A 14,686-nucleotide genomic window follows, 5' to 3' on the forward strand; every position below is an offset into this window, starting at 1 on the left:
ACAGCAGGAGAGTAGAGGGGAACAGAAAGACAGAGACATAGAAAGCAATAGGGAGACCGATAAACAGAATGAAATGGAAACGCAGAGCAGTGCAGGTGGAGACCTGGAGGTGATCACTCTGTAATACAGCCCAGCAGTGCGCAGCCCTTAGCACAGGGCCCTTGGCGCACGCTGTGCCCCCCACCCCCGTTACCAGGCAACGGTTACCAGGAGACCACTGAAGGGACGGTTAGAGTTGCCTTAGAGCTCCCGTTCAGCCATTGGTCGGCGCCACTGTGAGCCCCTCCCTCAAGCGACCAACTGTCAATGAGTGACATTTAGTGGACCCATTCAGCCAAATGCCCGCAGAGTGGTGGTGGTCAGGCGGAGAGTGAAGTAAGAGAGGGATCCCGGCCTTCTCCCCTCCGCTTCTCCTTGGGCTGTCAGGTGAGCTGGGAGGCCAAGGGAACAGGCTGGGGGTGTGTCTTGCAGGGCTCCAGAGCCCTCGCCAAGGCTGCCCACTGCCCGGGCCCTGAGGCAGCGGTGACCCTCTGCCCCATCCCCGCCTCTGCGACCTAATGGCAGCGGCAGTCTGCATGGGCCACTGTCTGCGGGACCTGGCACCCTGCTGTTGGGCGGCCAGAGGAGCCGGAAGGCCAGTTGGGTCCTGGGTGCCTGGCTCTCTCAGCGATCACAGCTGGGCAGGGTCTGGGGACCTGGCCCTGAGGGAGCTGCCAACCGAGATCATCATCTTCCGCCAGGCCTGGGCACTGGCGGCAGGACCCAAACCTGGTTCTGGATGAATGCTCTGGGGCAGGGTAACTGGCCCCCCCCCTGCAGGGACCCCCTTCTCTTAGCCAGGCCTGGACCTCGGAGGGTGAAAGGTGTGCCTTGGCACCTTCCCCTTTCTTGTCAGGACAGAGAGTAACATTTGTTTGTTGGAGGTTTACAGGAACATCTATCTTTACCTGCCCATGACCTGACCTCAGGTACAAAGGATCTGCCACCAAGAAGTCTGCAACAACTAAACACACCCCTCCCTCACTGTTCCTATAAGAGGGCTTTGCTGGAAGCTTTCAGGGAGTTTGGGGTTTTTAAGGCATGAGCCACCCATCTCCTTGCATGGCCCTGCACCAAACCTTTCTCTGTTCCAAACTCCAACGTTTTGATATTGTTCGGCCTCACTGTGCGTCAGGCACAGGGACTTGCGTTTTGGTAACATGACCACTATCACCACTGTCCCACTATCACACCACCACCATCACCGCCGTCTCGAGAAGAAATGGCGCAATAGCTCCGCCTCCGCCACTGTCTCCCGGGAGCCCGGAACCCGGAACCGACCCAGTCACAAGGGGCTCCATGGAGACGGGAGGGCTCGGCTCAGGCTGACCGTCATCAACAGTGCAGAGACAGGAAGCGGGCGGGCGGGAAGAGGGGGTGATTCCAAAGACAGCAGGCTGAGTGTGTGCTGAAGAGGGCATGCCCCCCCCCCAACACTACTTTGAAAGGATGCTGTTTCAAAGTGGCACTGAAGAGTATTAACTGTTTCAGAAACCAAAACCACCAGAAATAAGCATGGTCTTCTAGGAGGGATTTTGCCACCTCCTCCTACTAAAAATGCCGCCAGTGAGGCTATTGGAAGGGCACCACCTAAACTCAAGGGCATCCCTAGAATCTACCCTCGTGAGGAGTCACTAGGCTAATTTTAACCTCACTCTGATTCCAAGGTCAATTCTGCCTAATTGACTCACTCAAGCTCAGGAAGTGCTGGATCCAACCTTGTTAAGGGCACTGAAAATGAACCCACAGTGGAGCATTGGACCCTGCTGTGAACTCAGCGGTACTCGAGACAGGCTGGGGGCTCTTCACACCAGAGCCTCTCGACCTCGGCTGTGCCGTGGGTGCCGCGTAGATGTTCAGGAGCAACCCTGCCCTGAGCTGTGACAGCCACGGCCCCTCAGACCCCACCAGGTGTCACCCCTTCCTCTGTCCCCACGTCATCCCCCATCCCCTCTCACCCTCCTGCCTGGGCTGCGCTTCCACCCCCCTTGCTCTCTGAACCCCCGGCACAGGCTCCACTGCTCCTGGCTCCACCCAAACCTCTGCTGTGACAACCAACACTCCTGACACAGGCAGACTAAGTTGTGATTTTAGGACCTTAGGGTCCTAAACACCTTAGGGTGTTTAGAGTCCTATATCCACCCATCTCAGGTATTAGCAGACTCTGGGAGACACAGAGGATTTAAATAAAGATATAAATTCGAAGATATAAATTCAAAGATATAAATTAGACTATGAAAGGTATATAACATGGTTTAGGGTCTTCCCAGGTGGTGCAGTGCTTAAGAATCTGCCAGCCAACGCAGGGGACACAGGTTCCAGCCCTGGTCCAGGAAGATCCCACATGCCATGGAGCAGCTAAGCCCCTGTGCCACAACTACTGAGCCTGTGCTCTACAGCCCACAAGCCACAACTACTGAAGCCTATGCGCCTAGACCCCGTGCTCCGCAACAAGAGAAGCCACCGCAATGAGAAGCCCATGCACTGCAACGAAGAGTAGCCCCTGCTCGCCGCAACTAGAGAAAGCCCGTGCACAGCAATGAAGACCCAACACAGCCATAAATTAATTTTTAAAAAAGATATATTACATGGTTGACTTGCACATCCATGAACTTATGCACACACATGTCCACACTAAAAAACTGAAATGAGAGGAATTGTTTCTTGACAGATTTTCAATTTTATTAACCATCGTTTTATTCACACGTATTTCAGCATCTTTCAGACAATGAAAATGTATCAACTGTACTGAATTTAGTTTGTCAACATGATTCTATAATAGCCTAAAAAAAGAAAAATGGTACAATCATGAAAAAAACAAAATATTTTCACTCCAATCTCAATAACTATATTCAAAAATATAAATACAGTTTTATCCATTAAAATTTACATACATAGGCATTAAAAACAGCCAAAGCGTTTCTGTTTTTTCTAATAATAAAACATAGATTCACAATGAGAAAAGTTAATAGTATTATACACTATTTTCACAGATTATGAAAAATATTACCACAATAATAAAGTTATGAACTTGGAGAATTAAAAATCATGAAAAAAGTATATTGGAAAGACATATTGTTATTAAAAAAATACATTTTAACCAAACATCATGATGAGAAGGAAACCCTCGATGAATTCCCTCTGAAGTTACAGTGGAGTGAAGCGGGCTGGCCAGGGCTCCTGCCTTTCACCACTGTACAGGGTGCCTGAGCAGGGACCACTAAAGAAAGTAACAGGAGGAAAACAGAGAGCGAGAGACACAGAAACAGCCTGTGAGAGAGTTAAAAGCTGAACATTCACAAATCGAAGGACATGGAAAGGCGAAAAGCAAAAGGATGGAAAAGACAGTCCATCCTAAAGAGAGCAGTGGTGACTACATAATATCAGAAAAAAATGAACACAAGGAACGTTATATAATGATAAAAGGGTCAATTTAACAAAAAGATATTAGAAAAAAATATATACACATATAACATTAGATCTCCAAGAAAAAGGAAGCAAACGTTAACAGCGATGAAGACAGAAACAGCATGGGAGACTTCAATGGCCCAGGTTTACTCATGGATGGAACCAAAGAGAAGATCAATAAGGAAACAGAGAACTTAAACAACACTATAGACCAAGTAGACATAACAGACACATACAGATCACTCCACCCAAGAGCAGCAGAAACATGCTCCTGAAACACACATGGAACATTCTCCATGACAGACCACATGTTAGGCCAAAAAACAGATCTTAACAATGTTAAGAGATTGAGATCATAAAAAGTATGTTCTCCAATCACAGTGAAGTAAAACTAAAACAGCAGAAGGAAAACAGAAAATTCCCAAATTGTGGAAATTAAACAACTCAGTATTTAAAAATAATGTTATTTATATAAATATTTATTTATATAAATTTATATTTATAAATTTATTTATTCAGCTGTACCCAGCAATCCCCTTCAAGTCACAGACCAGCCCTGATCCATCCCCACGCAGAGCAGAGCCCCTCAGCCTCAGCCCAGATCTCAGCCCTCAGGAACGGGGGGACCCAGAGTCACGATGCTCAGTGATGCATCCAGACTGGAATCACCTCAGGCACATTAAATATACAAATATTTACAAAATGCAAAAGCCTTGTAGACAGGAGTTTTGCAATTCTCCTCATCTGTATAATTTGAGCAAATTTTAAATTTACTATATTATAGCCCCAAAACATACATCCCAAATTAATCATCCACATCCAAAGAACTCACTACCCATCTGGATCTAGTTTCTCCCCTCTACCTGCACTTCTGTGTTTCCATTTCATTCCGTTTATCTTTCTCCCTATTTTAACTCTTTTTGTCTCTCATTCTCTTCCCCTCTGCTCTCTTGCCATTCCTGCCCTCCTCTCCATTTCTTCCCTCACACCTGGCCTGCCCCACTCTGCAACCTGTTCCCCCTTGTTCCTTTCTCTCCAGCCTTCTTGATTGCCCTACATCTCTAAGTATTTCTGCCTCTTTCTTCCCCCATCTCTGCTCCCTCTCTGCCCTCCAGATTACACCCCTTCTACCCAAGTGGTTGTTGTGAGGGGCTAGTTCCATCTGGGAACATTTCCTGCAATTAGAATCAATTTAGGGGACTTCCCTGGTGGCACAGTGGTTAAGAATCCACCTGCCAATGCAGGGGACACGGGTTCGATCCCTGGTCTGGGAAGATCCCACATGCCGCAGAGCAACTAAGCCTGTGCACCACAACTACTGAGCCTGTGCTCTATAGCCCACGAGCCACAACTACTGAGCCCACGTGCCACAACTACTGAACCTATGCGCCTACAGCCCACGCTCCACAAGAGAAGCCGTCGTGATGAGAGGCCTGTGCGCCGCAACTTAGAGTACCTCCCACTCGACGCAACTAGAGAAAGCCGGTGCACAGCAACGAAGACCCAACACAACCAAAAATAAATAAATAAAATCGGTTCTTTAAAAAAAGAAAGAATCAATTTAGGCAGTTCAAGGAAAGAAGAGCTGAACTTGCCTCTATATTACAAACTAGAATGAGAAGTATGAAATGCTCCCTGGGTAGAATGGGGTATTCATGCTGACACCCTACAAAACAGTTTTCCTTTCTGTTCCTCATTCAGCCAGGCTGAATGACAACACGTGTCGGTTCCAGAGACTCAGAGACAAATCCCAGAGCCTTGAGACTGAGCCATGTGATAATTTCCGTCGCTAACCATTGCTTTAAAAAGAGAAATACACTCTGAAAAATTGTTCTAAATTGCATTGTTCATTGTTTCTTTTTTTCCCCAAAGTGTTTTATTTGCCTCTTAAAATGTTTTCCCCCAGTTTTATTGAGATGTATTTGACATACATCACTGTATGAGTTAAAGGTGTACAGCATAATGTGCTGACTTTCATATACTGAAATAGTTATCAATAAGTTTAGTAAGCATCCATCATCATATAGATATCACTAAAAGAGAAAGCAAAAAAATAAAAACAGAAAATATAATTTTCTTTTTATGAGACTGTCGGCTGAAAAAAATGCACAATCCAAGAGTTGTGAGTTATTTTATTTGGGGCAAAATGAGTGCTATAATCTAGGAGACAGTGTCTCAGATAGCTCTGAGGAATTGTTCTGAAGAGGTAGGGGGAGAAAGTCAGTATAACTTCTTTCCTGTATGAATTTTCTGATGTCTAATGAGGTTTGAGCGGTAATTAAAGGTTTTTCCACACTCATTACATCTGTAAGGTTTCTCTCCAGTATGAACTCTCTGATGGCTTGCAAGGGTTGCATATAGACTAAAAACCTTGCCACACTCATTACATTTATAAGGTTTCTCCCCAGTATGAACCCTCTGATGAACTGCAAGGTTTGAATTTTGACTGAAGACTTTGCTACATGTATCACATTCATATAACTTCTTTCCTGTATGAATTTTCTGATGTCTAATGAGGTTTGAACGGTGATTAAAGGTTTTTCCACATTCATAACATCTGTACGGTTTCTCTTCAGTATGAATTCTCTGATGATTTGCAAGGACTGAATTTCGACTGAAGACTTTGCCACATACATCACATTTATATGGTTTCTCTCCTGAATGGATTATTTGATGCTGAGTGAAGTATAAGCCACGACTAAACGTTTTGCCACACTCATTACACTTGTAACATTTCTCTACAGCAGGACTTTCCCCATGACCCACAAGGTGTGAATTTTGACCAAAGATTTTACCACATATATCACGTTTATACACTTTTGCTCCTGTGTGGGTTCTCTGATGTCTAGTGAGGTTTGAGCTGTTAAGGAAGGTTTTGTTACACTCATTACACTTGTAACATCTTTTGCTGTGGGCTTTCTTGTCTTGTGTCAGTATTGAGGGATGCATAAAATCATTCTCATTTGTATTAGAAATGCTGGTTTGAACACTAGGAGGAATTATGTGAAGTGGTGAAAATGAGGCACTACTGTTGATTTTCTTGTCAGCTTGATTAAATTCATAAATTTCCCCTTCACTTCTCATTATATGGAGTTCATCCTGAAAGTTTAATCCAAGCCTGTTTCCAATGGGCTTGATTCCCGCATCCCGTCTACAATGGCAATGTCTTCCATCAGTGAGATTTTTGTTATGAGTTATAGGCATTTCTTTATAATTTCTTTCATCACCTCTCTGCTGAGACTCAAAGTCATACATATTTTCATGCATTTCCCTGAGGTAAAAATGTTTGATTTCATGACTTTCAGGCCTTCCCAGCATCACTGTTTGGAATACTTCTCCTATATTGCTGCTCATTTTTGGTTGTAACTGCTTGATCACATGTATAGGAGAGAGATCTACAAGATATAAAGAACCATGGTTATCCTATTCATTAGTCCATAAATAAATGCTTCATGTTGAATATATATTACACCAAAAGTAATACACCAAACAGAGTTATGAAACTTCCAAACAATGATCTTAAAATTTTTAGAAACACTAAAGGAATAGAATTCTTTACTAAAGAAAGAGTAATAACATAAAATTCAATCTAATTTTAAGGTAGCCTTGTTTCACAAACCCTACGTAAAAAACACTCACACTGGACATCAGCTATCGAAGAAAGGGTATTTTTCCACCACGAACCCAAAGCACATACCAATTAACATTAAACATACCACTGTCTCATAATTGAGAAGAAAAAATATAATATCATAAGTTCTGCATACTTACTGTACATACATAAATGCTAAAAAACAGACAATATACTGTAATACTAAATAATCCAAACAAGCTTACCTAATAAATAATCTAATTAATTGGCTGTTTAGGATTGAAAAATTAATATATGATAAAGAAAATAAAGATTTGATAAAACAATTTTTAAGAAAAAATATTTTTCTAAATAGATGCTATAAAACTATGTACCCATAAATAAAAGGCATTTTACAACATTAACAAGTAGTGCAGGTCAGTTGTATTGCAGAATACACACCAAACAACCATCATCTGGAAATCACAATTAAGAATGAATACATAGGGCTTCCCTGGTGGCGCAGTGGTTGAGTCTGCCTGCCAATGCAGGGGACACGGGTTCGAGCCCTGGTCTGGGAAGATCCCACGTGCCGCGGATCAGCTGGGCCCGTGAGCCACAATTACTGTGCCTGCGCGTCTGGAGCCTGTGCTCTGCAACAAGAGAGGCCGCAATAGTGAGAGGCCCGCGCACCGCGATGAAGAGTGGCCCCTGCTTGCCACAACTAGAGAAAGCCCTCGCACAGAAACGAAGACCCAACACAGCCATAAATAAATAAATAAATACTTAAAAAAAAAAAAGTAAAAGTATTAATTTAAAAAAAACAAAAGAATGAATACATAAAAGATTCTCCAGGTATCAAACAGGCAATATTTAGAGCAATCCCTACATGTGCAGTACCCTTAAAATTATCTACGTTATTGGCTCCAAATATATGTAATGAAGAGTGAGCACTTTGTAAATTTTTAAACCATGGTCAGACAAAATGTTCAGAAAAATTGCAAAAGAAAAGCATACAAAATATAATAAAGGGATATTAAAAACCTGTGACGGGACTTCCCTGGTAGCACAGTGGTTAAGACTTTGTGCTCCCAATGCAGGGGACCTGGGTTCAATCCCTGGTCAGGGAACTAGATTGCACTTGCATGCCACAACTAAGAGTTCATATGCCACAACTAAGGAGCCAGCGAGCTGCAGCTAAGGAACACGCCTGCTGCAACTAAGACCTGGTGCAACCAAATAAATAAATAAATAAATAAATAAAATACTAAAAAACAAAAACAAAAGGAAAAAAACCTTGCAACAATGTTAATACTATCTTTTTATACAAAAGTAACTTTTAAGTCTTTACTATACACCATGCAATATTCTAAGCCATCTAACAGCACTAATTTGTTTCAAATGGCTGGAGGTAAATTAACATGATTTTTCAAATCAGAGCAGTAGATGCATAGCTCTATGTACGTGACCCCGACAGACACAGAATCAAAATGTGAAACTGGACCTGCAGACTGAGACAACATACTCTTGAGAATGACCGCCCTGGGGCTTCCCTGGTGGCACAGTGGTTAAGAATCCACCTGCCAACGCAGGGGACAGGGCTTCAATCCCTGGTCCAGGAAGATACCACATGCCGCGGAGCAACTAAGCCCATGCGCCACAACTACTGAGCCTGCGCTCTAGAGCCCGTGAGCCACAATTACTGAGCCCACGTGCCACAACTACTGAAGCCCACACGCCTAGAGCCCGTGCTCCACCACAAGAGAAGCCACTGCAATGAGAAGCCCGCGCACCGCAACGAAGAGTAGCCCCCGCTCGCCACAACTAGAGAAAGCCCGTGCACAGCAACGAAGACCCAATGCAGCCAAAAATAAATAAATAAATAAATTTATACATATATATAAAAAGAATGACCGCCCACCCAGGCAGTACAGAATATAAAATACTGCAACAAAATCAGGAGTTTAATAAGAAAACCTCAAGGGAGATGCAAAAGAAGTGAGCCATGTAACCAATAACATTATTCAGCCATCTCTCCTGGAAACTTTCTGAGTCAAGGCTGCACATAGTGGTTTAGGTCGTGTACTGGGATAGTTGTTCAATGGATGAAGAGGGGTCATTTTACAGTATGAGTGATGTGGAAGGTGGAGGGATGAGTGAAAAAGCGCTGTGGAAATTGGGGCTATCAGGAAAACAAGTTAAATATGCTAGGAAATAACATTGTTTTCGGGGACTTCCCTGGTGGTCCAGTGGTTAAGAATCCGCCTCCTAATGCAGGGGATGCGGGTTCGATCCCCGGTCGGAGAACTAAGATCCCACATGCCACAGGGCAACTAAGCCTGTGCACCCCAACTACTTACTTAGCTCGCGCGCTCTGGAGCCCACGTGCCACCACTACAGAGAAGCCTGTGCACCACAACAAAGAGCCCGCAGGCTGCAACTAAGACCTGATGCAGCCAGAAATAAATAAACAAATCAAAGAAAAAAACAGACCATAGAAAAGGTAGGAGAAATAGAATGAAAATAACAAGATAGTAGATTTAAAAAACAAACAGTGCCTCCATCTACATCAAGGTACGTGTGAGGAAAGGTCAGGAAAAAAAGGGCCTGAGTGGCATGCAGGATATATGCATATGTGGGAGCTGGTGACTGCACATCTGTGTGAATATAACTGTACGAGGGGAACTAAAATAGTGACCTTAAAAGAAAAGAGGGACTTCCCGGGAGGTGAAGTGGGTAAGACTCTGCACTCCCAGTGCAGGGGGCATTGGTTTGATCCCTGGTCGAGGAAATAAGATCTTGCGTGCTGCACGGCACAGCCAAAAAAATAAATAAATGAATAAAATAATAGTAATAATAACTGGTTCAGCAATTTTCATAATACTGTCCGATTTTTAACTATAGAAATTATACTATGGGTATGGGACAGAAACAAAAGAGATTTAAAAAGAGATTTAAAAAGAGATTGTAGGGAGAAAGTAGGATTACATCTATTACACTATTTGCTATGTAATGTATCCAACTGTATACTCCATAAGTTCCACGGTCATGCTTATATTGGAGAAATACATTCATAATATTCCAGGAGACTGTGCAAGAATTTTGTTAGCAGAAACCAGAAGAAAAAATCAGGAAAAGGCGACTCAAAAGGAGATGGATGCATTTCTTCTGTACACACACATGCAGATACAAAGAAATCGAATCAACAGTACAGTCGAGTAGGAAGGAGATCATGATTTTGAAACCAAGTCCCCCTACATTTCAGTTCCCCTGCCGAGTTTGATTAACCTCTTTATAGAATATTTTATTCCCTTTCTTGTCCCACACCTGCTCCCCTTAAGACTGAAGGTATCAAAAAGGGTGGGGGGGATTGAGACTGAGGAAGACCCTGTGGGGGGCCCTGCCAGCCTTTCCATGTCCCCGTTTCTCGTTCATAGAAAAAGGCTTAGTCTCCTAGACTTTACCAGAGACCGAAAGAGCAGATTCAAGCCGTTACTATTAGAAGAGTGAGGGAATGCAGAAGCAAAGGAAAAGCAAGTCCAGCATAATCTTTCCCATGATGGGTAGCTTAAACCGATACCTTGATTTACGACCCCTAACTGCAGCTTCATCCAGCTGGCCCCAAAAAGATTTAAAAATTGATGACACCCGTAGGGTGAATTGAGAAATGAAATTCTTAACCTGTTAACATTGGCTCTAAGTAAATAATAAAATATCTCAACTAATGCCTTTGCTCTCTCCTAGAAAGAAGTTAAGGAATCCCAAGATGGTGATTTAAGAGCTTGTTTTGCAGGCACGTACAGAATAATCACAAAGGAAGTCACAATGTGGTGCCCAAAAGTCTACAGCTGAGATCTTACAGGAAACCTGGGATCACAGACACTCCCCTCCTTCCTTTTGCCTTTAAAAATCTTACACCCTGGCCAGCCATCAAGATGGATTTGAGTCAAGCCTGGGTCTCCTATCTTCCTGGTTGGTGCCACCTCGGATAATAAGCCTTTCATTGCTCCAAACTCCAACGTTTCTGTTTGTTTGCCTTCACTGAACAACAGGCACATGAACTTGGATTCAATATCATGATGTCTTATGCATGTTCTTTGCCAGGAAAAGGTACAAAACTATGCTGAAAACCATGCTTCAACGGAGCAGTTCCTCAGAGCTCTCATCAGATGCAATGGTGAAAGAATGAAAGCTTTTCCTCTACGATCAGGAACAAGACAAGGATACAGGCTCTCGATATTTCCATATACCTGGAAGTTCTAGCAAGAACACATAGGCATGAAAAGAGACAATAGGTATCCCAACAGCAAAAGGAAGCAAAATTATTTGTTGACAACTGACATGATCTAATTATGTAGAAAACTCTGAAGATTCTGCAAAATGAAAATCCTGCTAGAAAAAATGAAAGAATTCCCCCAAAATTACAAGATATAAAATCAACCTGCAGGGACTTCCCTGGCGGTGCAGTGGTTAAGACTCCGCACTTCCACTGCACAGGGCAAGGGTTCCATCCCAGGTCTGGGAACTAAGATCCCACATGCCTAGCTGTGTGGCCAGAAAAAAAAGTAAAAAAATCAATGTGCAAAAGTCAATTGAGTTTCGGGACTTCCCTGGTGATGCAGTGGTTGAGAATCTGTCTGCCAATGCAGGGGACACAGGTTCAAGCCCTGGTCCGGGAAGATCCCACCTGCTGCACAGCAACTAAGCCCATGTGTCACAACTACTGAGTCTGTGCTCTAGAGCGCATGAGCCACAACTACTAAGCCCATGCACCACAACTACTGAAGCCCGCATGCCTAGAGCTCATGCTCTACAACAAGAGAAGCCACCGCAATGAGAAGCCCAAGCACTGCAAGGAAGAGTTCTCCCACTCCCAGCAACTAGAGAAAGCCCGGGTGCAGCAACAAAGACCCAACGCAGCCAAAAATTAATTAATTAATTAATTTTAAAAAATGAAAAAAAAGGTTAAAAATTAATTGAGTTTCTAAATACTGACAATGAACAATCAAAAAAGAAGCTCAGAAAACCACTCCATTTAGAAGAGAATCAAAAAAATACAGTACTTAGGCATAAAGTTATATAGCAAGGGAAAGATTTATACATTATAAACTAAAAAGACCGCTGAAAAATATTAGAAAAGACACAATAAATGCAAAGATGTCCCAAGTTCATGAATTGGAAGTCAATACTGTCAAGATGCCAATACTAGCCAAAGTGATCAACAGATTCAAAACAATCCTTAGTGAAATCCCAATAGCGTTTTTGAAGAAATAGATAAATCCATCCTACTATTCATACGGAATCTCAAGAGACAATGAATAGCAAGAACAAGCTTGAAAAGAACAAAATCAGCAGTCTCACACTTCATTTCAAAACTTATTCCAAAGTTTCCAGAGACCAGTGGAACACAACAGAGCCGACAGAGAAAATCTCTTGTATATATAGTCTAATGATGTTCCACAATGGCCTCAAGATCACTATATAGGGGAAAGGCAGTGTTTTCCACAAAAGGTGTTGAGAAAACTGAATATTCACATACAAAAGAATTTAGTTGGACCATTATCTTACACTGCATACAAAATTAACTCAAAATGGATGAAAGACCTAATCCTAAGACCCAAATGCATAAAACTCCTAGACATAAACATACAGGAAAGTCTCTTGACATTGGATCCACCAATGATTTGTCAGATATAACACCAAAAGCAGAGGCCACAAAGTAAAAACAGATAAACTGGACTACATCAAAATTGTTAACTATGGGGCTTCCCAGATGGCACAGTGGTTAAGAATCCGCCTGCCAATGCAGGGGACACAGGTTCGAGCCCTGGTCCAGGAAGATCCCACATGCCACAGAGCAACAAAGCCCATGCGCCACAACTACTGAGCCTGCGCTCTAGAGCCTACATGCCACAATTACTGAAGCCCGTGCACCAAAAGGCCATGCTCCACAAGAGAAACCACCACAGTGAGAAGCCCATGCATTGCAATGAAGAGTAGCCCCCACTCACCACAACAAGAGAAATCCCACATGCAGCAACGAACACCCAACGCAGCCAAAAATAAATAAATAAAATAAATTTTAAAAAAAATCGTAAACTATTATTCATTAAAGCACTCTCAGTAGAGTGAAAACACAATCTAGGGTATAAGAGAAAATATTTGCAAATCAGATATCTGATAATAGATTAATGTCTGGAATATAGAAAGAACTCTAAAAGGGACTGATCACCAATTCCACCATGGGGCCGGGGGACGGGGGGCCTTCCTCAATCAACCATCCCATACATTGCAAATAAGAAAAACACTAAGGCTAACATAAAAAGTATGAAAGTTAATGACAAAATACATAAAAATCAAGATCATTTATAACTCACAGAAAAGTACAAAATGAAAGTACCAGTGTATTAAACAAAACAAATTATGGTTCATCATTGAAGGTCTCACTCAACTTCATAAGCTCTCTCATTAAGATGCTTCAAAAGTAGGTGTGCAGATAAAATGAACAGTGGCACACAAGCGACAAAAGATGTGGCATCAACAACAGTTTAGTCAACAGCCTCACAGATATCAGGATGTGAACGTGGACAATGTTATTCATAGAAGAAAGTAAGGTGCCATTTATTCAGGCTCACAGGGGATGGTCATTAGTATATGTGAACAACATTGTCACGGGGCCCTGGAGACAGGCTTTTGTGACAGTCCTCAAAACCAGAAAAAAAACCTGGAAAGACTTATAGGTCAGGCACTCGTGATACTTTCTATCTTGTATCCTACAACCTGCTGACCACCCTACTGAGTAGGTTCAAGTGGTGACTCTGAATGCAGTAAGATGATATTGCAACACACGAGGGAAAGTGTTCTCCATCAGTAATTTTCTGTTACCCAGTAAACCCATTCCCAGAGAGTCCACCAAAAGTTGTCCACAAACTACAGGTGGATTATCACAGCAAAGAAATTGGAAAAATCTTCAGTCCTTAGGACTATGTAATTCAAAAGCACATTTAAGGGGCAAAATCGTACAAACTTAGGAAAATAAGAAATCAGGAAGAGTACACATTCCCAGACTAGGCAGAGCAGTACAAGAGCCAAAAAATTACAAGATACAGGAGTCAGATTCTCGAGGACCTTGAGATGGAACCACGTCCTCAACCCACAAATGCCAACCTATGAGCCTGAAAGACTCATATATGCTCCCCATGTAGGACTGGGAATCAAAAAGAGGATCTCTCGGGACTTCCCTGGTGGTGCAGTGGTTAAGAATCCGCCTGCCAATGCAGGGGACACGGGTTTGAGCCCTGGTCCAGGAAGATCCCACATGCCGCAGAGCAACTAAGCCCGTGCGCCACAACTACAGAGCCTGTGCTCTAGAGCCTGCGAGCCACAACTACAGAGCCTGTGCTCTACAGCCTGCAAGCCACAACTACTGACCCACGTGCCACAACTACTGAAGCCTGCGCGCCTAGAGCCCGTGCTCTGCAACAAGAGAAGCCACTGCAATGAGAAGCCCGCGCAACGCAATGAAGAGTAGCCCCCACTCACTGCAACTAGAGAAAGCCTGCGTGCAGCAATGAAGACCCAACGCAGCCAAAAATTAAAAATTAGAAATTAATTAATTAATTAATTAATTATTTTAAAAAAAGAGGATCTCTCTGTCCACTGACCTTA

General features: G+C 43.0%; 2 protein-coding genes across 5 annotated transcripts in view; one reads left to right on the top strand and one right to left on the bottom strand.

The window, feature by feature from the left end:
• Positions 1-14,686, top strand: part of LOC309648108 (uncharacterized protein) — a 363,120-nt gene that overhangs the window by 241,502 nt on the left and 106,932 nt on the right. The window lies entirely within an intron of this gene.
• Positions 1-14,686, bottom strand: part of LOC309648227 (zinc finger protein 320-like) — a 132,079-nt gene that overhangs the window by 51,807 nt on the left and 65,586 nt on the right. For 2 of the 4 annotated variants that reach the window (XR_014256541.1, XM_082436656.1), the window contains one exon: positions 2,712-6,842. The exons of 1 other annotated variant lie outside the window; for it this stretch is intronic. Coding sequence is in view for 1 of the 3 variants with exons in the window: in XM_082436656.1 (XP_082292782.1) it covers positions 5,668-6,842 (1,175 nt within the window). In the remaining 2 variants the exon portion in view is untranslated. Of the gene's footprint in view, positions 1-2,711; positions 7,672-14,686 lie in introns of those variants that run through there. One more of the 4 variants, XR_014256540.1, reaches the window with a different exon arrangement.

This window comes from Balaenoptera physalus, assembly GCF_965194825.1.
Source record: "Balaenoptera physalus genome assembly, chromosome: 19".
NCBI lineage: Eukaryota > Metazoa > Chordata > Mammalia > Artiodactyla > Balaenopteridae > Balaenoptera > Balaenoptera physalus.